The 27,686-nt window shown below is 54.2% G+C and overlaps 1 protein-coding gene across 2 annotated transcripts in view; it reads right to left on the bottom strand.

Moving 5' to 3' along the window:
- The window catches only part of BCAS4 (breast carcinoma amplified sequence 4), a 57,316-nt gene extending 30,055 nt beyond the window's left edge, over window positions 1-27,261 (bottom strand). For both annotated transcript variants that reach the window (XM_046678198.1, XM_046678199.1), the window contains exons 1-3: window positions 27,082-27,261; window positions 13,024-13,095; window positions 4,897-4,998 (exon numbers count right to left, since the gene is read on the bottom strand). In XM_046678198.1, the coding sequence (XP_046534154.1) occupies window positions 4,897-4,998; window positions 13,024-13,095; window positions 27,082-27,261 (354 nt within the window). The remainder of the gene's footprint in view (window positions 1-4,896; window positions 4,999-13,023; window positions 13,096-27,081) is intronic.
- Window positions 27,262-27,686: the final 425 nt, after the last annotated feature.

Genomic DNA, 27,686 nt, shown 5'->3' with positions numbered 1-27,686 from the left:
CTGTTGCCAATCTCTTTTTTTTTTTCCTGCTTTTTCTCCCCAAATCCCTCCAGTATATAGTTGCCTATTTTAGTTGTGGGTCCTTCTAGTTGTGGCATGTGGGATGCCGCCTCAGCATGGCCTGATGAGCGGTGCCATGTCCGCGCCCAGGATCCAAACCAGTGAAACCCCGGGCCGCCGAAGCGGAGCATGTGAACTTAAACACTTGGCCACAGGGCTGGCTCCCCAGCTCTTTTAAAATATAGTTGTAAGTACTGGGTATCTGAACACTTCTGGCAAAGGCCCCGCGTCAGAGCAGGGCCTGTCCGGAGAGCCAGCGTTCAGCACTGAGGAGCGGTCAGGAGCAGACATTTCAACCCCAGCTCCACCGCTTCCTAGCTGTGTGACCTCGGGCAAATCACTCCACCTCTCTGTGCCTCGGCTGCTTTTGTGTAAAATGGGACTAATAAGGGGCCCAGCCTCCTGGAGCTGCTGTGAGGGCGAAGCACTTACAGTCTCTGGCTCGTAGCAGGTGCTCAGTAAGTGATGACATTTATTATTAAAACTGAGAAAGGGCCAGGTTCTAGCCTGAAAAGTCACCCCCTGGATCCCAAGCCCCTGCCTGGCGGGTCACACCGATCTGAGAGCAGGAGGGTCTTGGGCTCCCTGAAAGCCCCCAACACCTCAGACACCCCGGGACCCCGGCTGGTGGGGCAGAGTGGCGAGCATCCATTGCACAGTCTGCGTCTTGGCCTGGGGGCAACAACCACCACACTCACCGCCTGTCCCCGCTGAGCCCAACGTGCCCGTGCTGGCCTGACCCCCTGCTGACCACTCTCCGAGGGACAGACGGCATAGTCCCAACTTACAGAGGAGGACACTGACTCTAAGGGGGCAGAGAGTTCCCCAGGGGGCAAGTCTGAGGCCCAGGCCATCTGGCCCTGAGATCCATCCGTCCCGGGACAATGTCAGTCCTCATCGGGTCCTAAGTTTCCTTGTTCTAATGTCACACACTGCATAGCGGGAAATAAGTATTCTCCCATTGGTCTCAAACTCCATGGCCCTCGTGGACTGAGTTTTTCCTCCTTTTAATAGAGACCCAGTTACAGACAAATACTCCTCTACTCGAAGGAAAGCAACAGCCCGGGGGTGGGGGGGGGGGGGTTGATACAAGGCAAATGCACTCAGCCTCAATGTTGGGGAGTCTCTGGGGCAGAGTGGGGACTGTGGCAGCCTGGAGCTTTGTACCCCACTGAAGGGGACAGGTGCTTCTCAGCTCCAGCTATTAGAAGTAATGGGGGAGGGGGCCCAGGAGTTGCTCTTAACACCCGGTCACCCAGCACAGTCCTGGAGCCTGTTGGCACCTGAGTTTGTAATCTCCATCTAAAGCTTAGAATAACTGCTGGCAAATGTAAAATGGTGTAGTCGCTTTGGAAAATAGTTTGGCAGTTCCTGAAAAGGGTTACCATACGACCCGGCTATCCACTCCTAGGGATCACCCAAGAGACATGAATACATACGTCCCCACAAAGGCTTGGACATGAATGTTCACAGCAGCACTATTCATAACAGCCAAAGAGTGGAAAAAATCCAAATATTCATCAACTGATGAATACTGTATATTCATCCATACAATAAAATATTATTCAGCCGTAAAAAGAAATGAGGTTCTGACATGTGCTACCACATGGATGAACCTTGAAAACGTCACGCTAGGTGAAATAAACCAGACACCACAGGCCACGTACTGGATGGCTCCACTCATCCACCCCATCCAGAGCAGGCACCAGAGAGGGAGAAAGCAGGCTCGCGGCTGCGGGGCAGGGGGCGGTACAGGATGACTGCTAATGGATACGGTGTTTGTTTTAGGCGGTGATGAAAACGTCCTGGAATCAGGCATTGGTGATGACTGCACAACCTTGTAAATATACTAAGAACTTCTGAATGGAACACTTTAAAAAGAATCATTCTGGCCTTTCTCAGGGGCGAGGGGAAGTATACTAACTGTAATCCCTTTGAGGGGTCCTGTCATTCTCAAAACAGGGTCCAAACTCCACAACTTGGCCCTACACGGTCAGTCTGTGCCCACCACTCCAGCCTCACCCCTGACCTTGAGCTCTGCACTCACCCACAACTGCCTGAGCGGCCTTGCTCTGTCCAGCCACTGGGCCTTTGCACAAGCTGCCCCTTCCCCAGGCTCACTCCTCCATCCTCCAGGCCTTAGTGTAAAGGTCATACCCCGGGAGCTGTGTCTGTTCTGGGTCTGGGCAGCACCCCCTTGGCAGGTGGGCACACAGCCAGCCTGTCTCATCCAGCCCACTTCCTCATCCAGGACCCTCACATGCCACTAGCAGGGGACCAGGAGTCTCCCACCAGCTGTGTCCCCAGCACCCATCTCAGCGTAGCCCAGAGTGAGGCTTCAACAAATCTTTGTAGAGGAAATATTGATAAGATTTGCCTTCAAGAAGCTGACAGTTGTTAGCCCACTTTACAGGGAAATGAAGGCTCAGACTGTCCGGGGGTAAACACACTCCACAGAGGGAGCCACAGTCACTGCATGTGTTTGTGTGTGTGTGTGTGCAGGTGCGCGCACGCATCTTGGGACACGTGTGGGTCGAGCTGACAGTGTCGCTGCTCAGCCCCCTCCCCGCTGGGGACCAGGGTTTGAACCCAGGCAGCAGGAATCTAGGGCAGAGGTTCCCAACCAGGAGCAAGTTGGCAACATCTAGAGACATTCTGGTTGTCACAACTGGGGGGATGCTACTGGCATCTCGTGAGCAGAGGCCAGGGACGGTGCGAAATGTCCCACAATGCACAGGACAGCCCCACAACGGAGAATTCCTGGCCCCAAGTGTCAGCAGCACCCAGGCTGGGATGCCTGCTCTGGAGCGTAAGCTCCTGACCACTGAGCTCGCCTGTCTCTTCAGCAGCTCCCCATTCCTCAGGATAAAGGCCGAAATCCTGACCGTGGATCACAAGGCCTGAGGCCCGTTTTCTCCAGCCCTGCTCTGGTCATGTCCCCGTAATCTGGCCATCCCAGGATCCTTCCAGCGTCCCCATCTTCTTGCTGCCCCAGAGCTGAGATCCTTCCCTCCTCTGAGCCTCTGCCTGAGCTGTGCCCCTGCCCACCCCTCCCCCCCCCCCCCCTTTTCCTTCCCCCCATCCTCCAGGGGCCTGTGGATCCCACCCCTTGGTCGCTCCTTTCCTCCAGAGTGCTTGCCTCACCCTTGGTAACCGTGGTCAACAGAATAATGGCCCCAAGATGTCCACATCCTCATTCCCAGAACCTGTGCCTACGTTACCTGACACGACAAAAAAGATTTGCAGATGTGACCAAGGGGGAATCACATGAAACGGGGAGATGATCCTGGAGGATCCGGGTGGGCCCAGCGTCCTCACAGGGTCCTCATAAGAGGGAAGCAGGAGCATCGGAGCAGGAGAGAGGCGGGAGGAGGCTACGCTGTGGGCTCTGCAGAGGGAGGAAGGGGCCACGAGCAGAGACACGCAGGCAGCCATTAGAAGCTGGAAGAGCCAAGGACCCGATTCCCCCAGAGCCTCCAGTCTGGATGCTCCCGCAGAGTCAGCCCTGCCGACACCAACTTTAGCCTATTAGACACATTTTTAACCTCCGATCTCAAGAGCTGTAAGATAATAAAGCCGTGTTGTTTTAAGCCACACATTTGTGGTAATTTGTTACAGTGGCCCCAGGAAACTACTATGGTAACGTCTGCTGTCGTGTCTCTCCTGCCGGAATATGGCCATGGACTGTCCGTCTCACTGTGAGCGCCCCGCAGCGGCACACAGTAGGCCCTCAGTAAATGTTAGTGGACTGAATGCTGGAGAAAACTTGAGAGCTGGGCCAGCAAGGCACGGCTGGAACTGGGGCTGCAAATCTTCCCACTTTCCTTCCTCTTTCAAAAGTGTGGAATAAAATTCAAATGAATCAGCTATTCCAAGGGCAAAGTTTTAATTATATTCCTGTCTCATTCTCGGCTGACAAGAATGTTAATTCTCTGCTAACTCTGGTGCTGACTGCCACGCTCCCTTCCTCTGCAGCTTGAAGGGGCCCAGTCCCCTCTGTCCGGGTGACCACTATTAAACCGCAAGCTCCCCCCAGCCTCCCGGGCTTCCCCTGCGCAAGGAGCCAGGACCCCAAGGTGAGGGCCCCAGTTTGATTAAGAGCTTGGGTTCCAGTGAATGCAAGTTGAAGTCCCAGCTTCATGGGACTCTGTGACTCTGGGGAAGTGGCTTACCTCTTGGAGTTTATGTTCCTCCTCTGGGAGATGGGGTAGTGAGGGTACCAAATTTGCAGCACAGCAAAGGGAAAAACGAGATACTGTATAGCTTGGCCCAGTGCCCACCAAGTAAACGATGAGTGAGATAAGTCAGCAGTGAGGCAATAGGGCTCAGTGGGGACTGTGGTGAGCAGGAAAACGCGTGCCTCATCTGAGGAGCAGCTGCCACCAGTTCTATAAGAATACAGCCCAGGGGTTGGAGATGCTCTATTTCTTAACTTGGGCCATCTTCTCATGGGAGTTTCCATATGTAAAAATTCACTCAACTATACATTTAAGACATCTGGACTTAATGTATTTATACCTTGAAAAATAAACAGATTAAAGTACTTAAAGAGATGTGGGCCCAGGGTTATCAAAGCTTCTGAATTTCAAAAAGCAGCTTAAAATTCAGATTTTAATATAAAGTATCTCTATTTTTCAATGGAGTACTTTATACAAATTCATACTTTTTGTATTTTTTTAAATACCATGTAAGTGTAGGCCCCTTTTTGTCACTCCTCCCTGCAACGGGTCTAACACCCGACACTCTCAAGGCCAGATCAGCATCTCGGAAGAGAGGCCAAAAGAGCCAGAACGAGTCCACAGGTCTCACAGGGGAAGCTTATTCTCCTGGACACACCTCCAGCTGGTCCACCTTGGCGTAGACGCCACGCATTTCCGTCACCTTGGCCTTAAGGAGTGGGATGCTTTCCTCCAAGATCTGGGAAGTGTCGCTCCTGATCTGCAAGGAACAAAACAATTCATCAGGCCCTCTGCCATGTCACCGCATCCTCCCCATGGCCTCTGGTCGGCCAGGGTCTGCAGAGACCTCGCTGGTAGCCGACACAGTGAGCGGCATCCTGTGCAAGGACGGGCCCAGGAACAAGGCAGAGTCCCAGGTGGGGACCAAGCTCACCGCCTCTCAGGACACAGACCCACCCAGGTATTAGTTCCTGAACCGCAAATTGTCCTCGCCCCAAAACCCAACAATACCAGTCCCAAACTAAGTATCTTCATTTTCTAAACCACCAAACCAGAGCAAACGAAAAGAATCAAAATCTCTTCTCTAAACCGAAGTCGAGATAAGTCAAGTTTTCATTGCACTGGAAATAATACTAATGAGTTAACAATAATCATTAACATTCATTAATAATGTCGACGAAAACCACCGCTCTCACGGATCAGCAGTGCCTCCTCCACGCAGACACTGGACGAAGCATTTCCCACACACCATCTCATTTAATTTTCAATGTCTTTTTCTTGGAAGGGCCCCCAAAGCGACTGACTAGGAACTTTGTGAAGCTGCCTCTGTCCATCGATCACTGAAACGGGACTCAGGCCTCCGTTCTCGCTCGGAGCCGAGGGACCGAGCCGAAGCCTCCGGCGTGTGTGTAGGAGGGAGACCCCATCTGCCCCGTGCAGAGGGCAGCTGCGCACTGATCCCAGGGGACCTCTGAGTCTCCTGAGGGAAGCCAGTCAAATGCTGGTCCCAGGCCCCTGCGTGTTTGGTTTAGCTTGAGGTCTGCTGGGAATCTGCGTTTTCAGCTAAGCTCCAACGCCACGCTGGAGGGGGGTCTGGGGACAGCCAGAGAAACCCCAGTGGGCACATGAGGAGCTGGACTCATGACTCAGACTGGAGTCTGAATTTAGCTCTACCCACCATGAACAGTGTGACCTTGGGCAAGCAACCACACCTCTCTGAGCCCTCCTGGGCTTTTCTGGACAGTGAAGTGATGACGACAGTCCTTCCTTCCTTGGAATGCTGTGAGGAAGGAACCTTTAGCAGCGTGTGGCATGGCGTGTGCAGGCAGCTTCTGACGCGGTCCCCAGGGATCCTCGCCTCCTGGTATTCACACCCTGTGTGAGCCCGTCCCCTAGACGGTGGGCTGGTCCCAGCAACCCACTGCTAATGAGGGGGAGTCAGCCAAAGGAGAGACGTCAATCTTGGGACTAGGCTACAAACGACTCGAGCTTGCTGGTGCTCTCTCTTGCTGGCTCGCTCGCGCAGGCTCTCTCCCCACGTCTTCTTTATCACGTGCCCTCTTTGCTAACGCTGATGAAGCAAGTGGCCATGATGGAGAGGCCCACATGGCTGGGAACTGAGGGCAGCCTCCAGCCAACAGCCAGTGAGGACCTGAATCGTACCCACAACCGCTGACTTGGCCTGGACGCAATGCTGCCCCAGTCGAGGCCTGAGATGACCGTGGCCCCGGACAACCCTTGACAGCGGCCTGTGACAGCCCTTGAGCCGCAGGACCCAGCGAGGCTGCACCCAGACTCCCGACGTACAGACCCTGTCAGATAAGAGACTGTCTAAGTCACTAAGTTTGGGCATAATGTGTCATACAGCAATAGGTAACTAACACAGGGTGACAACTCAGCACAAAATTTTAATTTTAAAAATGTTTTGGGGGCTGGCCTGTGGGCTCAGCAGTTAAGTTTGCACGTTCTGCTTCGGCAGCCCAGGGTTCACTGGTTCAGATACTGGGCGTGGACCTACACACTGCTTGTCAAGCCATGCTGTGGCAGGTGTCCCACATAAAATAGAAGAGGATGGGTACAGATGTTAGCTCAGGGCCAGTCTTCCTCAGCAAAAAGAGGAGGATTGGCAGCAGATGTTAGCTCATCTAATCTTCCTCAAAAAAAAAAAGTTTTTGGGGGCTGGCCCTGTGGCCGAGTGGTTAAGTTGATGCACTCCGCTTCTGCGGCCCAGGGTTTCGCCAGTTCGCATCCTGGGAGTGGACATGGCTCCCTCCAGATGGGGCAGGAGCTCTCCAGTTTCCACAGTCACCACCCCTCCCTAGCACCTCACCCCTGTCCAGATCCTGCCTGGCTCCTGCAGGCACCTGCATCTGTTACTTGCAATAGGAGAAAGTCCTCAATATCCTTGTCTCCCCAAGGACAAATGTCTAGAGGGACACCCATCCCTCCACAAGGCTAACCCAGGAGAAATCGCCATGATGCAAGAGAGAGCAGATAATTCATGGCAAGGTCAGAACGCAGTGGATTGAACACAAATCTCTTCTGTCTGTTAATTTCTAGAGAAACAAACAGGGAGAGAACAAGTGAGAATCAGGAGGGTCAGCAACCTGGAGGCGCGCAGGGAACGCTGTGGAGAGGGGAGGCCCGGAGCGCTAGCCAGCTTTCCTCTAAGTCCGCAGGAACGGGAAGAACAGAGAGGGTCCATGGGCCAAGCGAGAAAGTGCTTCTCTGAAGATGCTTCTCCACAAACTGAAATCGTAGGCAGTGGGGCCTCCACGCCTGCCTGGAAGGCAGGCTGCACATATTTGGGGGAAAAGCAGAGAGTCATCTTTGGGGTCTGAAAGACCCTCAGGCCTTTTTCTTGGTTCCCCCACGGGCTGGGAACGATAGGGGCAGACTTGAGGGTGTTGAACACAGGCTGGGTCAAGAGGATCACGGTACCAAGACGCCAGGAAAGTTCGCCACGTGCTGGGAACAGCCTCCGAGATGGAGACACTATTTTACCTTCAACCTTATTTCATAGGGGATGAAACTGAAAAAAACAGAGAAACTAAATGAGTGGGCCCAAGGTCACAAAGCCACAACGCAGGAGACGGAGGATTCAAGTGCAGGTTGGTCTGAGGCCACCCCCTAACACCAGGTCTGTAGACATGTTCTTTTGGGCCCATGCAGAGCCAGCCTGCCTCATGTCTAAAAAAAAAGCTCGAAATCACAACCAAGTTAGGTGCCAAGATCTAAAATTAAGGATATTTCCCTTAGAAACCCAGATTTATGGCTTCTTGTGAAAAATCAGAAGGCCTGGCCACATTGAGCTCATGTTCCACATGGCAACAACCAGCCAGAGCTAAGTGACAGCTGCCCACTTTGCTTAACCATAGTCCCCACCACCCCCTAGAGTCTCCCCAACATGGTGTCCATTGCGACGCTGGGCCTTTTCTTGTTATAGGGGAGTCAAAGGAAAGCGACACGTTTCATTTCCCACACTCAAGCCGCTTCACGTCATCCTGTCACAGGCCTCTGAGTCTGCGCGTTCCACACAGTACTGAGAAGAGCAGAGAGACTGCCATCAGATGCTTTCCGAGCCTCTGCCAGGATGAAGCCCCCGCCAGGTTTACTGGCCTGAGGGTCGGCAGGCCCTTCCCCAGCCTGTTCTCCCCGCACCCCAGAGCTGATCTCCAGAGCCCAGAAGTCTGGGCAGCGGACACGGGGGTTATCACAGAGCAGAGACGGCCGCCCAGGATGATTCAGGGCCCAGGAGGGACAGCCAAATGCACTTGACCCAGGAGCACACGCCAACGCCAAATGCAACTGCTGGGCCGAGGCCAACAGGATATTTTCTCCATTTATGTGAGCGAAGTAAGAGTCTGCTCCCCGCCAGAGGGGGGCCTGAGGCCAGGGGGGTTTCTGAGCGCCCCAACGAGCTGCCCAAACCCCCGAGGGTGCTGAGCTGGGAGGCCTCATCAGTCGTTCCTGTGAATAACCTCCTTGGTGTCACGGCCCTCTGCTTTCATGATGATGGCGGCAACCTCAGAAGCTACCGTTTATGGGTCACTTAATACACAGCAGGCGCATGCTAAGCAGTTATTTTTAATTGAGTGCAAATGACACACAGTAAAGTGCTCAGGCCTAAGTGGCCAGTTTGGTGAATTTACATGTGTGTGTTCACATCTGTGTAAGCACCACCCAGACCAATGTATAGAGCATTCCACCGTGCCAGAAGGCTCCCTCACGCCTCCTCCCCGTCACGACCACCCTCCCAAAGCCAGACGCTACCTCACTTCCGTCACCGTGTGTTAGTTTTGCCCACTTTTGAACTTTGTATTAAGGGAACCAGACCGTGTCCTTGGGTCCAGCTTCTTGCACTCAACATCACTTCTGTGAGAGTCATTCACGTTGCCACGTACAGTAGGCCACTCTTAGGATCGCTGTGAGTTCCAGGGTATCAGTAAACAATCATTTCTTCACCCATTTCTCCTGCTGATGGACAAAGTTGCCGTGAACATTCGTGTACGAACCTTGGTGGACACGTGTTTTCATTGCTCTTGGACACTTACCCAGGATCAGAATTGCCGGGATGTGGGCCAAGCACACGTCTGACTTCATAAGGAACGGCCCACCCGTTTTCCCAAGCGTGGCAGCTTCTGCGTTCCCGCCAGCAGATCTGCGGGAGTTTCAGCAGCTCCACGCCCTCGTGCGCTTGGCGTCGGCCATCTTTGCATTCGGGCAGTTCTGGCGGATGGAAAGCACACGTTCCTGCCTCATCGAGTCCTCACTACAACTCTGCGGAGCGGATCCCATTTGCAGTGGGTTAAACTCCGTCACAAACCCTTAACTTTCCTTCTATGAAGACCTGGGGTCCATGTCCTCTGCCCCTCGGATCTGGCTGGGCTGTGTGACGGCTTTGACCAATAAAACACGACAGAAATGACACTGTGTCAATTTCCATCCCCACGCCTCCAGAGACATGGTGGCCTCCACTTCCCATCTGTTGTGGGCCTGCTCTGGGAGGCCAGACTGCCATGCTATGGGGAAGCGCAAGCCAGCGCAAAGAGAACTAGGCAAGAAAAGTCCCCAGCTCCTCAGCCCGCCCAGCCCAGATGTCAGACAAGCACAAGAAGGAGCCAGTGGAACATCCCTGGCCCAGCAGGTGCCACCTGGTGCCTCTGTGCCCTGCCCTGGCCCACACAATCAATTGGCTGCTGTTTTATACCACTAAGTTTTGGGGTGATTTGATGCAGCAATAGATAATCAAAACCATTATCTCCATTTTACAGAGGAGAAAATAAAGGTGCAGAGAGGTGACGTGCTGCGCCCAAGGCCCCAAGCGGGAAGAGTCGGAGCTTGAAGTGGCAACAGCTGGCATTGTATCTAAGGTCAAGACAGGTCGCAGGCCCAGGGTAGTGAATTCGTCACAGAAAGTAATCAAGGACAGGCTGGCAGAGGAGTGAACACATCAGACAGGAGGCTGGACTCTCCTTTCTAGCAGGCTGACCCTGTCAGAGATGAAACAGCTTCCCTCTGGACCACGCAGCAGGGATCCCAGCCTCTCGGACCTCCATCTTGATTAGTGTGTCCAAAGGCCACGGCAGGGACCCGGGGACAGTGATCTATGGCATGACAACACCTGCCCCCCCGAGTCCCCACTTATCCCCAGCTTGGATCACAAGAGAAAAGAGGTCCCAAGACAAGGCTGACAGCTGGACACCCCTCTCTGTGCCGCGGAGCCCACGACACCCGGGTGTGGACACCGTGGGCAAGCTGAGCATCAGTTGTTGAGGCCGAGAGGACTTCTCTCCATCTTCTACAGGGCCTCAGCACAGCGCATCGCTGCAGGGGCTGCAGGCTCAAAATGCCTCCAGGGGCCCAACAGCATCGCACCAGGCGCCTTCTATCAATGCAGACACGCTCATTTGCTTATAAACATCAAAACAGTCTTCACTTCGACGGGAAGCGCAGTCTCTTCCATTTCCTGAAACACGGGAGCCTCTTGACATGGTTTTACTCGCCCACTTTCAGTAGGGCCCAGAGTACAGAGACACACGCGCCACCACAGAGCAGGCGAGCAAGTGACGGATGCCCCCGGCAGTTGGGGAGGCTCCCACGGGGAGCAGTGGGGATGGCGACAGGCTGGAGAACACACACGCTGTCCACAGGGGGTGGCCACTACGCAGCTCCTGCTGATACTGGTCAGGTGGGAAAGAGCACCTAAAGGGGGCCAGGTCTTTGCTTTTCCAAGAGAAGCCAGAAATCCAGATTTTCTCGCATGACACTCTGTAAATGTCAGCAGCTAATTTCTTTTTTGTTCCCACAAACATCCAATACATCTGCAGGCAGGACGGCAGGACTGGGCTCATGGTGGGTCATGTGTGTGTGACCTCAGTATTAAAATCTTTGCATAAATGCATCTCCAGGCTTCGAGTTCGGAGAGGACCTTCGTGATGCTGCCAGCAGTCTTGGGCGTTCCCACCGTGGGAAGCCCCGGCAGTTTTCAGGGCAAGGGCGGCCTGGGCCCCTCTCTGCCCAGCCAAGCTGAGTCGGGCCCCACGCCCTCCTCTCAGGCAGGCAGTGGGTCTCCTTTCACAGGAGGAGGATGCCCTGGGACTGGAGAACAAAAACGTCTCTGGATCAGCTGTCCACACCATCTTCCAAATCCACCCCTGCCTGTGGGTCCTTGCAGTCCACACGGCGCCCGGCACACTGATCCCCACAGGCCGGTCCTCTGCCTGGACCCCCGCCCTCCCCAGTAGCTGAATTCTTTCTGTTCCTCCTTCAAGCTCCAAATTAATCACCACCTGTTCTGCAAGCCTTCCCCGTTTCCCAGGCAGAGCTGAACGCCTCTGCTCTTCATTCTTTTTTTTAAAGCAAACTAAGTATTAGGATTATGAGCCCAGTTCCTTCTAGACCCTGTTTCCCTTTTCAAAACCTCTGCAGCCCCCTTTGCACCTTGAACACACCTTACGACGGCACTTCAACACTGGGTGACAGCGACCGGTACACAAGTCAGGGCCCCCCCAACAGACGGGTGTCGGCCTCCCTCTGCAGCCTCAGGCTCCCCACAGGACCCAGGCAGAGGGTGCCCAATGTCTGGTGAGGAAGAAAGGACTATCCAGGCATTCAGAGTGGGGCTCATCTCCCAGCTCCCACCTGCACCCACATCTGAACTAAAAAGTTGGCTCTCAAGAGAGAAGCACACACAGGTCAGTCCTCGTGGGAAGGTTTCTGTCTCGTTCTCTGCTGAGCCGCAGAGGCTGGCACAGGTAGGTGCTCAAAGGTCTGCTGAATGCGGGGGACGACCTGGTGCCCATCGTGTTGGGTCGCTTCCAGGGGAAGCGAGATGATACAGGAAACACAATTTGTATGGTTGCTGCTACAAAGTAGGTGTTTAATAAACATGGGGGGTTACCGTTGCTGTTACTGCCGCGGGCTCTCCCCAACGCCTCTCCAGACACTTGCTTCGCAGGAACACAAATCTACACCACCGGGCAGGCCTCCCCCGGTCCAGGGAAAGGCAGGGCCTGCTCACAATACGGAGCATTACCCTTTGGGCCTCCAGGCAGAAGCCTCAGACCCTGGTTGCTTGTTTGCTTTTAATAAGCTTGGGAACTTCCAGAAAATTCCATCATTGCTCCTGGGGGGCCCCACAGCTGTTTGGCAACAATCTTGGGGACACAAGGATCTAGAGGAGATTTCTAGAGAATTCAGAGTGGAGAGCTTGTCTTCTGGGCCTAAGGTACAATCTTCCATGTTCTTCCCTAGTCAAGGGGATTTGATCCCACAAAACAGGGTGGGAGGCAAAAGGGAGAGCGCACAGGACTCAGGAAGGAGCCAAGGGCTCAAGCCCGCCACCCGCCTCGGCCTGGCCCAGAGGCTCCTCCTAGGCCTGAAGGCCTGAAGCCATTTCCTGCTGTCTCCATGTTTGCCTGGTGAACTGCACAGAGCCAGGAAAGTTAAATATAGTCTTCGCATCCCCGCTGAGCGGCTCCCTCATCGGTGCCGAGAGTGCCACCTGGTGGCCCATGCCCGGCTCCTCGGTGGAATAAAACCATCTGGGGGAAGGGCGTTATCAAGATGGCCGCCTCAGGAAGGCTTGGTGTGGGGAGAGAGGGAGAGAGCGGGAGACGGGGACAGAGAGAGGGGGAGAGGGGGGAGGGAGAGGGAGCGGCGGGGTTCCCCTCCCCGCTGGCCGCTGCCCATCCCTGCTGGTTGCTAAATCCCCACCAAGATGGCCTCCCCAGAGAACTCCAGGAAGGGCCTGGAGTCCAGCCTCGCCCCAGGCGCCACTCACCATGTCCGCGAGGCTGCAGAACTCCTCCAGCCTGAGCAGCATGCCCTCGATGGTCTCCTCCACCTCCTTCGCCTGGAAAGAGACAATATCCCCCAGATTAGCAAGTGGTTTCCAGGGAGACAAACGCCCTTCTTTTTTTCCTACAGCAAACTAAATCTTGGGATTATCGGCCCAGTTCCCTCTAGACTTCCTTCCCTTTCAAACCCTCTCGCAGCCTCACTGGAAACAGCGATGGGCGGGTGGCAATCTTGAGGCCCGTGGACACAGGATGGGTTAGAGCCACCGTGGTCCCTCCACGCGATGCAGCGTTCAAAACAGACGATAAGATAAACAAATATGAACGGGAAATAACAACGTTGCCCTTATCATCCCCGTTGTTCAGCTGAGGAAACTGAGGCTCAGGGAGGCGAGGTAACCTGCTCAAGGTCGCACAGCTAAGAAGTGGTGGGGCCAGGATTCTTTGCAGGTTTGAGTGTAAGGCCTCATAGAGACACTGAGCAGGGTGCCTCCTGAGAAGCCCGCTGGGAGGAGACGCCAGCTGAAGATGAAGAATATAAGCCATCCTTGTGACAACAGCAGACCTGCGCGTGGGTCGACAGAGGAAGGCGGGGAATGACATGCACCCAACTGCTAATAGTTAGCGGACTGCTCATACTAAAAAGTTATTATTTATCTGAAATTCAAATTTAGCTGAGCAACCTACAATTTATCTGGAAACCCTCCTGAGAGTGCCTACATAGCCCTGAGAAGCAGGAATGGGCCATGGGGTCTCACAAGGGAGACCTGAACGCTTATGTCATGGAAGGGTCCCAAATTCAAAATGCATCAGGGCTCGGCAGTAAGGTAATGAGACGCAGGCCACTGGGGCTCACAGTGGCCCGAAAAGTGCCCACCCCGTCCTCAGCAGCCAGCCAGCAGCAGCCGTCAGGAAGCACGGGCCTGCCAGAGCCTTCCATTTCTCAAGAGAAGCCAGAAATTCTAACTTTATGGGAAATGTCCCAATTTTTAAATAGTGGCACCAATTCAAAAAGAATTTTTTTAATGCTTCACGGGCCAAGCAAAACACGAACTCGAAAGGGTCTGCCAGTTTATAATCCCTGCTTTAATCACTTGTGTGAAAATTAGTTTGAACCTTTTCCCCCTCAAGTATGTACTGGTTTTATGACTTATAAAATACCTGGGTTTTTCTTAATTATCAGGCATCTAAGGAAGAAAGTTCTCCTAGAAAGTGAACCACTTTCTCTGGCTCACCAGGCCACACCGTCGTGCTCCAGGGAGGCGATGCTAGATCTTTCTGGGCAGGCCTGGTACCCCCGCCCGCACCTGAACGCTCCCCACACCCACTTGTGCCCGGAGAAGTGTTTACACAGCGCCAGAGCCCACTGCCTGCAGCGTGAGCCGGCGCCACCGCCACAAGAAGGACTGAGCAAAAAAACATCTTTCCGGCTGGAGTATAAATAGTACCAAGTTGCAATTTTAAACTCTGCAACCTTCAGTTCACAGCTGGGCCTATTTCTGTGCCTGAACGGGGGAGGTGGACGGGAGAAGGGGACCACAGTGGAGGGGGCCCTGGCAAACACACAGGAAGTCCTCCCACCCCAGAAAGTGAAATCCTGGTAAAGAATGTCCTTAATGCACTAAGAGAGCGAGAAGAAGCCAGGAGGCCACTGAGGCGGGAGGCGGGAAGGGGGTCGTTCCTTCTGATCCAGAGGAAAGCGACAGAGATGGGGGATGGAGAGTGCAGAGGGCGGGCATCAAGAGCCTGGCCCCCGCTCCAAAGATGCTTAGGAAGGTCCCCTGCAGGAGGGACACAATAGCCGCGCCCCGGTGGACGGGCTGCCTCCTTCCCAAGACGGGCCTGGAGCTCCCTGCACACGGGAAGCGCATCTCAGCCTATCCCGGCGAGCACAGGAAGGACGCCAGTCCCAGGTTCGAATCCATCTTCTCTGTTGCCAGCCCCGTGACCTTAACCCGAGGGCGTAACTTCTGCTTTTTGGTTGGCGCACCTGTGACAGGAACCGCCACACCCATTGGGCAGGCTTGTTAGAAACAGAGGACCAGATGCAGCCACTATGGAAAACAGTATGGAGATTCCTCAAAAAATTAAAAATAGAACTACCATACGATCCAGCCATCCCACTACTGGGTATTTATCCACAGAGCTTGAAGTCAGCAATCCCAAAAGTCCTGTGCACCCCAATGTTTATTGCAGCACTGTTTACAATAGCCAAGACGTGGAAGCAACCTAAGTGCCCAGCAACAGACGAATGGATACAGAAGATGTGGTACATATATACAACGGAATACGACTCAGCTGCAAAACAGAACAAAATCATTCCATTTGCAATAACATGGATGGACCTTGAGAGAATTATGTTAAGTGAAATAAGCCAGCGAGAGAAGGATAATCTGTGTATGACTCCACTCATATGAGGAATTTAAAATTATGGACTAAGAACAGTTTAGTGGATACCAGGGGAAAGGTGGGGTGGAGGGTGGGCACAAAGGGTGAAGTGGTGCACCTACAACGTGACTGACAAACATTAGCGTACAACTGAAATTTCACAAGATTGTAACCTATCAATAACTCAATAAAAAAAAAAAGAAAAAAAAGAAACAGAGGACCAGAGACTTTAAGTCACTCGCTCAAGGTCACACAGCTAATAAATACAGGAGCCAGGATTCGACCCTGAGCATTCTGACTCCAGAACTGAAGACTGTAACCAACCAGGATGCTCTCTGGGGAAGGGAAACGTGTCCCCTTATGCTGCCTGTCAGCTATGGTCTCTCTCCTACCCGCCCTCCTGGCATCCAGGGCAGCGCCCCAAAGCAGGAGGGAGCGAAGGAAGCATTTGCTGACTGTCTGGTCAGCTAAAGGAGTAACAAGCCCAGGACAGTCCCAACCACCAGGGAGCCATTCGGGATCAGCCCCCCCACGCCCACAACCATCCACAGGGCAATTCTCTTTCACGATAATCCCCTAAGCGGCCTCAGACACGAGAGGCCTGCAGGCTGCAGTCCACACGCCTCGCCATCCTCCGTAGCTCCCCAGGTGTAAACAGTGCCACTCGGAGGGGAGGAGGCAAATGCTCACTTGGAGCGCCATTCAGGGTGCGGCTGGCGGGGACGGCGGGCGGACACTTGTTAACACACGCGCATCACGGCATTCGCCTTCCTCCACGTCCCCTCGCTTCTCCCTAAGTGCCAAGCCGAGCTTCCCAGCTGGGCACGCCAAAACACCAAAAGCGGCGGCCCCTGCACACCAAGCACCTGCACGAGAAGCACAGAAAGGCCCTCCGCCAGGGTCTTCTCCAACTCAACAAGTCCACTTGCTCAGGCCAAATACTGGAAGCATCCTTGACTCGTCCATCTTTCTCACCCCGTGTTCCGTCCAATCTGTACACAAATCCTCTTGGTTCTGACTTCAAAATGTATCCCCAATCCGACCACTTCTCTCCACCTCTTCCGCCACCACCCCCTGTGGAAGGCACCATCCTCTCTTGCTGGGACTGTTGCAGTAGCCTGCTCCCCGTCAACCTCCTCCTCTGAAAGATCCTGTTAAAAGCAAGGCCCTTCTCAGCTCAAAATCTTCCACTGAACCGTTACACGGCCACTAGGATGGCTACAATCACAAAAATGGAAATGACAAGTGTTGACAAGGATGCAGAGCAACTGGAACCCTCAAACCCTGCCGGGGGAGCGTGAGATTGTGCAGCTGCTTTGGAAACCAGCCTGGCAGTTCTTCAAAAGGTTAAACATAGTTACCCTATGACCTAGCAATATAATCGAAAAGAATTGAAAACATACATTCTTACAAAAACTTGTACATTATTCTTAACAGCCAAAAAGTGGAAATAACTCAATGTCCATCAACTGATGAGTGGACAGACACAAAATGGTATATCCGTACAGGGGAATATCGTTCGGCAGTAAAAAGGAACGCCGTCCTGATACGTGCTGCCTCGCGGATAATCCTTGAAAACATTACGCTGAGTGAAAGAAGCCAGGCACCAAAGGTCAGGGGTCCCACGATTCCTTTTATGTGAAAGGCCCAGAAGAGGCAACTCCACAGAGACAGAAAGTAATTAGTGGTTGTCTCCCGCCATGGGAGGGGAGGGGGGAGAGAATAACTGCTAACGGCTATGGGTTTTCTTTTTGGGAGATGGAAATGTTCTGGAATTAGGTCATGGTGATGTCTGCACAACATAGTGAATATACTAAAACCCACTGAATTGTATACTTTAAAATAATGAATTTTACATGAATTATGTCTTAATTAAAAAAAAATAGTCTCCCCGTCCTCCGCCTCAGTCAGTAAACACTGATTAGAGGCCTCCCAGCCCTATGCCATCCAGACCCTCCACCTCCTCTGACCTCATGGCCTACTGCTCACTTCCTACCAACCACACCAACCATGTCCTCACCCCAGGGCCTTTGCACCTGCTGTTACCTTTACTGGTAAAGCTCATCCCATACTTCCTTCCAGGCTTTGCTTGTATGTCTCTCCTTGGTGAGGCCTTCCCTGACCTTGTAGCTTCCCCACCACTCCCTGTCCTGCCCCGATTTATTTCTCCCTTTGGCCTTTATCACCATCTAACATCATATATATTTTAGTTATCTTGTTTCCTGTCATCTTCCCCCACCAGAAGGAAAGCTCCTGGAGGGCAGGGGTTTTATTGTCTTTCAATCACCTTTGTATTCCCAGGGCCTAGAGCAACGCCTGACACACAGCAGGTGCTTGTGTTTCCAAAGACGGCCCCACAACTCTCTCCCATCCCACATACCTGTCTGCAATATGACTCTGCCACCCTGCCCATCAAGAGGTGGGATCGATTCCCCCAACTCCTATAGCTGGGCTGGTCCACGACTTGCTTTGACCCATAGGATATGTGGGGAGCAGTGCTCTGTCACTGTGGGTCTGGGCCCTAAGAGACCTTGCAGCTTCTGATTTGCTCTCTTGGAAGACAACGGAGGTGAAGCCCAGGCAATCCCACTTGAGAGGCCACATGGCAAGAGGGGCCCCAGAGAGAGAGAGGCCACGTGGAGGACTGGGAGCTCCAGCCGACAGCACCAACTGCCAGCCGCGAGGGAGGCCACGTCGGACCTCCCGGTCGGCCAGCTCTCCAGGTGAAGGCAGCCCCACGCGAGCCCGGCCAACGCCCGGCGAGCAGAAGCACGACTCACAGGAGCCCCACACTCGGCAAAGTCACGGCCATGAAACGGTCGTTTGAAGCCACTAGGTTTGGGGCAGTTTGTTCCCCAGAGCTAGATGACCCATAGAGCGTTCCATGAATACTCCTTACAGGAAAGGAAGGAGAGAGGGAGGGACTCTCTTGGAAGAACCGCCGCCTGAGAAGAGTGGCCTAGACTACTTTTCAGTCTCACCCCTGCACTTTATGCTGTGCGGCCTTAACTACATCTCTGACCATCTCTGTGCCTCAGTTTCTCCATTTGGAAATTGGGGGAAAACACTCCTCAGACTCCCTGTCTTGAGATAGAAGCTGAGGAGGGTCAATTAAGTAATCCCCCTAGGTGCCCCTGGCGAGATGCTAAGCCCGGGCAGGAGACGACTATGACTGGGGCCCTACTAGCATCTTCAAACTCAGATGGACACAGAAGCCAGGTGGAAATGAATACCAGGGAAGTGGGCCACGTGGAAGATGCGTTTTCTGCACACTGCTTATTTTCAGTTTCCTACTTTTGATGGAGAGCTTTTACTTTTCTCTAAGAAACACAGCAGCACAAGCAGGATAATAAATGGCACTGACCCTCAGCATCCAGACAGGGAGACAACAGGGAGGGGTGGGGACTGTGGCAAACAAGAGAATCCTTGTCCCATCTAAAGAGAGCGGCTGCTACTTGACTCTAGAGGATTGAGCCAGGTGGGAACTGCCAAACCTGCTTCGTTCATGACAAACGGTGATCCAGATATTTATGCAACTCTCCCAGTTCAAAACAGTTCAAAACTAACCTAAAACCTTAAAAAAAAACCACTATGACGGCAGACAAACCTGTCTGTGGGCTGAATAGGGCCTTCAGACCTCTGGCCTATCAGTGTCTTAAAACACAAACATACGTGAAATGTCCAGAGCAGAAAAATCTATGGAGACAGAAAGTAGATTAGTGGGGGCTTGGGGGAGTGAGAGCTAAGGGGACAGGGTTTCCTTTCAGGGTACTGGCAATGTCATAAAATTGATTGTGGCTGATGGTTGTGCAATATCCAAAACTGTGAATATCCAAAAACCCATTAAATTGTACACTCTAAATGGGAGATTATAGCATGTGGATTATATCCCGATAATGCTGTTTACACACACACACACACACAACACACACACACACAAATCCTCCTAGAAACCACAAGGTCCATTCCGCCCAGACCAGGCCCTGGGCTACTGAAGACCTGTACCTTTTGTTGCAACATTTTCAGAGAAGCCAGACATTTGGATTTTTATGTGAAAACTCCCACTTTTTGCAAGTTGGCAACTACTCGGGAATTTTTTAAATCAATCACTGTGCCAGCCAGAGGACACCCATCTGCAGCCACGCCAGGTTCCAGGACGCGCTTTCCACGTTAGCTTGACACTGAGTGCTGCCTGCCCTGCCCGCTGCCCCCACTACCTTCCAGCCGGGCTGGGCCAGGGTCCAGGAGCACATGATGGGAGATGAAAACCGGCCCAAGGACCACGGGACCTGCCCACACCCGGGGCATGTAGTTAGGAATGTCACTTCTCTGAGAGAGCTCTTGGCGGCCCCTTCGGAGGACAGCAAGAGGAAAGGTCTTTTCGGCGTCTGAGTTTCCCCTTCCACCAGCCTGACCTCAGGCACAGAAAGTCACCTCATGCCCATGCACAGATGAAAGGGCCGGGATGGCCGCAGAAGGAGCCGGGAGCCGGGCCAGCCACGCGTGAGGGCTGAGAAGAGGAAGCGGAATTGCAAACTGGGAAGGACCTGGCCAGTTAGACGGGAGCCTGCTTCCCAAGGAGGGGACACCGGGACTCCTTCCTCCCAGGCTCCAAGGCAGGGCAAACAGGAGTCCCCATCCTGGCGCCAGAGAGACCCCTGACCTTGAAGCTTGAGAGTCCAGAAGGGGCTGACCACTCTACTCGCCCCTCACCCCGACCCTGACTTCTAAGAAGGTTCATTTGGCAGCAGCGACCGAAATTCAAAATGCATGCAGCCTTGGACCAGTAATTCTCCCACCACGCATTCATCCTGCAGACACACGTGCACAAACGCAAAAGGATGCACGTACAGGGTTACTCACTGCAAGAGACTTTGTGACCGCAAAGAACCCACGTAACTTAGATGACCATTGACAGAGGAACGGTTACCTAAATTATAATTCAGACAGTTCTGTTTCTCAGCTAAAAATAATTGGGCAGCTCTCTGTGAACGCAGATGGAAAGATCTGCAAGACACATCGAGTGAAAGAAGCTGATGCAGAAGCGGAAGGTGACGGGTGGGGGTGGGGAGTACCTGTTGTGCTTGCTGGGCTGGGGACCCGGGAGCCGAGGTGGCCTCTGCAGAGAGCAGGAGGCGCTGAGAGCCAGGCTGGGAGGGCCTCGCTCATCCCTCTGTCGCCACTGGGACTTTCGGATTTTGGAGCATGTGCACGCATTTTTTATTTTTAAATCCAAACTTATTTTAAAAGCAAAACCAACTCCAATTTACTTTAAAAGAACTCACAGGCCAAATTTCTGCCACACTTGTACCAAGGAATAAATTCAGATGCCAGGACAGCTTAAGAGACCCGGTGGCCCATTTGGATTGTGCACTTGGCAACTGTATTTTGTAAACCAAAAATAGAAATCTAGGTTGGTCTCACGCACGCGGGTCAGAAAGTTAACACTGGACTCCCAGGGCTCTGGGGGCCGTGCTGGTGAGTGAAATTCGTGGTCCTCAGCACAGCGCAAGGCTGAGACGGCCCACTGCCAACACCGCACAGAGCGGTCAGCGTGTGTCCCCTGCACCCTCCCACCTGCCCGACTAAGAGCCCTAGGACAAGAGCGCGTCAGGCGCTGTCACCTCGTGGCACCTGTGGTGTCTGCACCTGGGACCTGGGACTCAACACCCGTGAAGAAACAAGTGAAGAACCATAGCTGATGCTCCCAAACCGCTGGCTAGGCCAGACCCTGCGCCACGCGCGTCCTGTGGACTATCCCACCCAACCCCATAACCACCGACCGCACCGCAGGGCCCAGGCACGGAGGGTACGCGGGGCCCAGAGCCGAGATCTAAACCCGAGCCGGGTGGCTCCAGAGCCCACGTCCGCCCAGCACTCAGCCTGGCAGGAGCAGGCGGCTGGGAGGCCCATACATCTGTAAAGGATGTTTCTTCAGCAGATACATACGGAGTCGCTCGGCCCCCGGTGCTGTGGACACAGCGGCAGGCAGGACAGAGGGTTCCCCGCCTTCACGGGGCTGCCACTGGAAGTGGGGCACTCAGAAAGCAGGGCAGGTCCCGCCTCCACTGACCGCTGCTGTGCGACCCCAACCAGGTCAGGTCAGGGGCCTCAACCAGGTCGGCCGGCAGGAGCTCCAGGGTGGTGTTTACAAGTCCAGATCCCCAGGCCTGGGCCTCCCTCACAGATGCCCCCACGATCAGCAGCCACGGAGACTTTCCGACAGACTGATCAGTCTAGTCCTCCAGGCCTAAAACTCTGCCGGATAGCTTTCAGAATCCCAGTGCCCGGCGGCACCCACCCCAATGAACTCAGAACACCCAGGGGTGGGAGCCAGGCATCAGTTTTTCTGAAGATCCCCAGATGACACCAACTCTTGGGAACCACGCCCCACATCAGTTCTGTCAACCTTGGCTATACCCACCCCACCCCACCCCTAGAGATGGATTTAACCTAATCTCTTATTTACAGATACACGAAACAGGTGCTTTTTTGCCTTTTAAGCTTTTATTTACACCACACACACCTCTGTGCATCTTGCCTTTCTCCCCTGGCGCCATGCACTGCAGGCTGCAATGAATGGTGCATTCAGAGCTGACTCACGCTGCAGCCGCGAGCTGTCCACTGTGCAGAAGCATCGCGGTGCGGCCAGCCCGTGCTGATGAGCACTGGGGTCATTTCCAATCTTTGGGAACCTGTCTGTTTTAAAGCTTCTTGGTTGCTGCTGAGCGTCAGCCAGACTGGGGACCTTTGGCCAAGGCTCCAGGCTGACCCTCCCTGGAAGCACAGATGTTCTGTGATAAGAGGTGGTTCAGAGCCAAGGATGGCTCCTTCCTCTGCTGGGTGCTTCTGGGGGGAGAAAGATGGAACTTCCTTCTAAGGAAGGCTGCCCCTCCAAGCATCCCCTGCCAACTGGCCTTGGCTCCTCACACCCCTGAAAGTTCTGATGCAGGGGGTGTGGCCAGCTCGGCCCATGTCCACCTGGAGGGCCACATCTGAAGTCTCCCTCTTGCCCCTGCAGCCCTTCCAGCACATTCCAGCACTGCAGCCACAAGTCCACAAATCTGACCACGTCTTGCCCCTGCTCATAGCTTCTATCCATGATCCTAAAGTCGAATCCAGACTGCTCTCACGGCCCCAGGCCCTGGTCTGGCCCTGCCCACGCTCCCCCTCAATCACTGAGGTCCACCCCCTCAGGCACCTCCAGTTCCTCATCTTTCCCCACCTCAGGCCGAGTACACGCCGCCAGCTCTTTGCCTGGCAGTTCCTTCCCGTCCTCTGGCTTGTCTCTGTCACAGCCCCTCAGGTGTCTCCTAGCATCTCATCTTCTAGTCACCCCGACTACTGAGTCTGCTCAGCTCCCTGCTGCCCCGGCCTTGAAGGCAGGTACGCTGGCCGCTCACGCGCACAGCAGGTCTGAGGACCGCGTGAACACAGGGCCATATCTCGAGACAGAGGAGACCGTGCCTGGCAGCCCCCCGCAGACTCTAATCTGAACATCCGAACCCAAGTGCCGACCGGGGCCAGCAGGTCACAAGGGCAGGACACATGCTGGGGGGCAGGGGGACCCTTAGGCACATGGTGTTTGCAGGGTGGACACAACAGAATATTCTCTGCTCCCTCAAAGAAACAGCCCCTTTTACATTTTTCTTGAAACTTAGGGCATCTTTGGCAAATTTATGTTTTCCTACTTTAGTCCAGACATGTGGTTTGGAGACATAGTTGTCTTTCCTCTTATCACAACAAAAGAAAAATCAAAAGTTCAAACACAAGGGTAAATGTTAACTGATACCAGCTTCAGTTCGGGGGAGACAATAGGGAGGAGTGGGGACTGAGGCAAGCAGGGGACCACAACCAGGAAACACGACCTAGGATTACCAGACTGTCCATTACTTTAAATAAACAAGAAACTCAGACTTTTTCATGAAAACTCTCTATTTTAAACTCTCCATATGGACTGAACCAATCACATCAGAGTGTGGGATTCAGACTCAGGGCCACCAGTTTGCAACCCCTGATGGAACCCACATGTGGTTAAAAGACCCAGGTGTTTTCCCCGCCCCCACCCTCTGCTCACTCAAGCAAAGACCCTGGGTGTGAGAAGGCGCTGGCTCCCTTCGTTTCCTTCCATCGAGGCCACTCACCACCTCTGTGGGCCACACCTGTCCTGCGTCCCAGCATGGGAACCGAAGGGAATCCTGAAAGGGCCTGGTCAGGAGTCCCCTGTGGTGGGTGTCCGTGCTCAGCCATTCGGGGGGCCCTGAGCTCCCCTCCCTCAGAAGTCACGGGGCCCCAGGAGGCAAAGCGCTCTCTCTCCCTGGCATCTTGAAGCAGCTTCCTGAGACCCCCCTGAAACGTCCCCAAAAAGAGGAAGTTCTGACCAGAAAAGAGAGAAAGTCAAACAGAACAAAGCTGTTTGGACAGAAACCCCCAAAGTTCCAGTTTCCTGGAAATGGTAAACTGCTCACCTGCCAGCCTGTCTCAGCACGCGGCCCTTCAGTGGCCCCTCGACCCTGGGAGTTGGCACCAAGTGCCCACCTTCTGCCCTCCTCAGCAGCCACATCTCCACTGTCCCCTTCCACCTGCCGCTCTTCTGTGCCCAAGATCACCCTGCTTCGTCCCAGCCCAGGGCCTTTGCAAGTTCTCTTCCTTCCCCCTGGGATATTTTCTTCCTCCCTCTCAGCCTGGTCAACTGGGCTCAGCCTAAAAAGAAGCTGCCTGGGGCCGACCCGGTGCCACAGTGGTTAAGTTCACGGGTTCAGATCCTGGGCATGGACCCACACACTGCTCATCAGGCCATGCTGTGACAGCGTCCCACATACAAAGTAGAGGAAGATGGGCACAGATGTTAGCTCAGGGCCAATCTTCCTCACCAACAAAAAGAGACGCTGCCTCAGGGAAGCCCTCCCTGATGACATCCAGACAAGCTCACATCCCTCTGCTATTCACCTCGCGGATCTCTGTGCTTCCTCTTGCCTGCACATCCCTCAGTGGTTACCACTCAGGTCTCAGCTTTCTCAGAGACGCCTTCCCCGCCCCTCGTCTCCCAGACACCCTCTATCCCATCTCCCCGGGTTACGCGCTCTGCAGCACTCGCGTTCCGTGCTTACTGTCTGACGGTGCCATGAGAGCAGACCCGGTGCTTCACTGCCCATGGTGTCCCCAGCTCCTGGCACACAGCAGGGTTCGAGGTGTTGAACGAAGCGAGCCCAGTTCGCCAGGAACCCCGGGATCCCCCCAGGACGGGAGGCGGCTGGCCTGAGGCTCCTATTGCTCCTTTTAAGAGCCAAAAGTGGCCCTGGGAGAAGGGCTGCTGCCCAGGCCTGTTCCCCAACCAAACCTCCCTCTTCCAGCTCAGCTGCACATCTGCAACCAGCGGCAGCTGGGGACCTGCTAATGAATTAAGCTTTAAGTAGAGCAGCAAGTGACTCTGCTCTGGCGGTTTCTGCTGCTTTCGGTAAATAAACTCCAGCAAGCGCGCTGAGTGGCTTTACTGCCGCTCGGAGCTACAGGGAGCTGGGCTCTTCATTAGGCCTCACAAACGAGCGAGTGTAAGCTGGAGAGCCCGGAGCGGGAAGGCGCAGTCAATACAGGCAGTTCTTCTCGATGGCTGTCCCTAATAGAGACAAAATGAAGCGAAGGTTTAGCCGCCGGGCACAAGGACATCTGGCTGCTGAGAGCAAGAGAGCAAGTCGACAGAACAATCCTAGCCACTGGGTCCCTGCCAGGATGCAAAGACCTACTCCACGAACACAGGTCGGCACACGGCTGGCAAAAAGTGTGTGCCCAGGAAATAGGAGCAATTATTATTAAATTGTGGGATCCTGGGAAGGCAAAGAATGACGAAGACCCACGCTCTCCAGCAGGGAAGCCACCAGCCTCACAGGACTACTGAGCGCTGAGAACATGACTGGTCCGAACTGAGACCTGCTGTCAGTTCAATATTAAAAGCTGAAGTTTGAAAACTTAGTACAGAGAAAAAAATGTAAAAGTCTCATTTTTTTTTTACATTGATTACAGGTTGAAATGATATTTTGGATACACTGTTATTTTAAGTATATTGAAACTTGCTGTACACCTTAAACATACACTGTTGTATGCCAATTATATCTCAATAAAACTGGAAAAGATATATTGAAGTTAATTTCATGTTTCTTTTCCTTTGGGTTTTTTGGGGTGGTTTTTTTTGTGTGTGTGAGGAAGATTGGCCCAGAGCTAACATCTGTTGCCAATCTTCCTCTTTTTGCTTGAGGAAGAGTGTCGCTGAGCCAACACCTGTGCCAATCTTCCTCTGTTTTGTATGTGGGATGCAGCCACAACACGGCTTGATGAGCGATGTCTAAGTCCGTGCCCGGGATCCGAACCCACAAACCCCAGGCTACCAAAGCAGACAGTATGAACATAACTGCTACAGGACTGGGTGGCCCCTCTTTTTCGTTTTTTATGTGGCTCCTGGAATATTTAAAAGTACCTGGATGGCTCACACCGTGGCTCAGATTATATGTCTACTGAACTGCTCTTATAGGTACATCCCGACATGGCAATGTGTCCATGCCGTTCGTTAAAACTGAGATATAATTGACATACCCTGAAACTCACCCTTTTAAAGTGGACAATTCACTGGTTTTCAGTATATTCACAAAGTTGTGCAACCATCCCACTAATTCCAGAACATTCTCATCACCCCGAAAGAAGGCTTATTCCTTCTCACCAGCAGTCACTCCTTATTTTGAGTAAAGAAAAGCAAGCTGCAGAACACTACTGCGGCATCAAGCGGGCTTCTATAGACTAATTATATTATTATTAATACCCACGCATACCCCCGTCCGTAAACGCATTTTTAAATGTTGGAGAGATGTACACCACACTGCGAAGGATGGTTCTCTCTGGGAACTAGAGTCGGGATGGCAGAGAAAAGGGGGCGGGCGCCCACCCTGTCTTTCATATCCTCCTGCACCGCTTTCGTGAGTTAAAGAGAGGATGAGTTGAATTTCTAGCCCTAAATAACTCCTGGTGAACTTGGGGAAGTAACTTTTTCACGGCAGTGGCAACAGACTGGCTTCAGCTGGAAGATAAAGGGTCCAGTTTTAGATTGCTTCTTATTCTGTGCTTTTAAAATAGAAAGTACAGACAGAGACGAGGTCTTCTCCGTCCTGGCAGCAGCAGCGGCCCGGTGCCTCCCCGCGCCGCGCGGCCCGCCCGCCTCCTCCGCGGCATCTGCGCACGGCTCGCAGCGGAGGGGGCCGAGCGCCCGGGCAGGCGCCGGGCTGGGGGTCGGCCTCCCCTGGGCCCAGCCTGGCAAAGGGCAGCCGCTGCGAGGGCGCCTCGCTCGGGCGTCCCGGCCCATGCTGGGGGACCCCGGGTGGGACGGGAGGCGAGTCTGGGCCCCCGGGGCCGTGTCGCCTGGGGGAGGGAGCGGCGCGACCTGCAGCGCATCTCTGGGTGGCGCCAGGCAGTCACCGCTCCGCAAAGGAGGGGAACTCTGGGCCCGGGCCGCTGCGCCGGTGCGAAAGGATGCTGCGGGGAGGCCGAGGGTTCGGGTCCGGGGCCCAGAGCGCCGGGGGCCCGCGCCCTCCACTCCTCCCCCAGGGCGCGCGGGTCCCGGCCCCCCAACCCCGAACCTGCGTCCCCCACCTCCAACCCCCGTCCCCTACCTCGGCCCCGGGCTCGGGGGTCAGGAAGAGCGCGAGCTCCCGCGCCCCGCTGCGCACGGGCTCCGGCCCGTCGGCGTCCACGAGCAGCATCAGGAGCGCAGCGGGGTCCAGCTGTCGGAGGCTGCCCGCGAGCCTGTCGCCGCGCCCCGGCCTCGGAGCCCCGCCCCCAGCCGGCTGCATGCCCCGCGGCCCGCCTGGCGGAGGCGGGGCAGGTGCGCGCCTCGCGGAGCGTCGGGCCGAGCGGGCAGCGCCTCCCAGTGGCGCGCGGCGCTCACTGCGCCCGGCCCTCCGCCGCCTGGTAATGCAGAGCGGCTCCAACTCGCCTGCAGATTGCAATCTCCGGGGCCCTTTTAAAACTTCCAGAATCCGGGCCACACGGAGTCCCGGGCGTTGGGACCTGGGCATCAGTATTTTTTGAAGCTCGCCAGGTGATTCCAACATACAGCCGAGTTTGAGAACCCCCGATATAGACCGCCTCTTTTCCTTGGAATCCGGGCGGAGCCGAGGTTCCCAGTCCCCAGAGCACTTTAGGATGCCCTGGGGAGCTTTTACAAGCCCGGAAGCCGGGGCTCGCCCCTGGCCGTTTCAGCCAGAATCTCTAGGGG

The sequence above is a fragment of the Equus quagga genome, chromosome 12, assembly GCF_021613505.1.
Source record: "Equus quagga isolate Etosha38 chromosome 12, UCLA_HA_Equagga_1.0, whole genome shotgun sequence".
NCBI lineage: Eukaryota > Metazoa > Chordata > Mammalia > Perissodactyla > Equidae > Equus > Equus quagga.
Note: the sequence above shows the minus strand (reverse complement) of the source record. Positions and strands in the feature narration are given on the sequence as shown.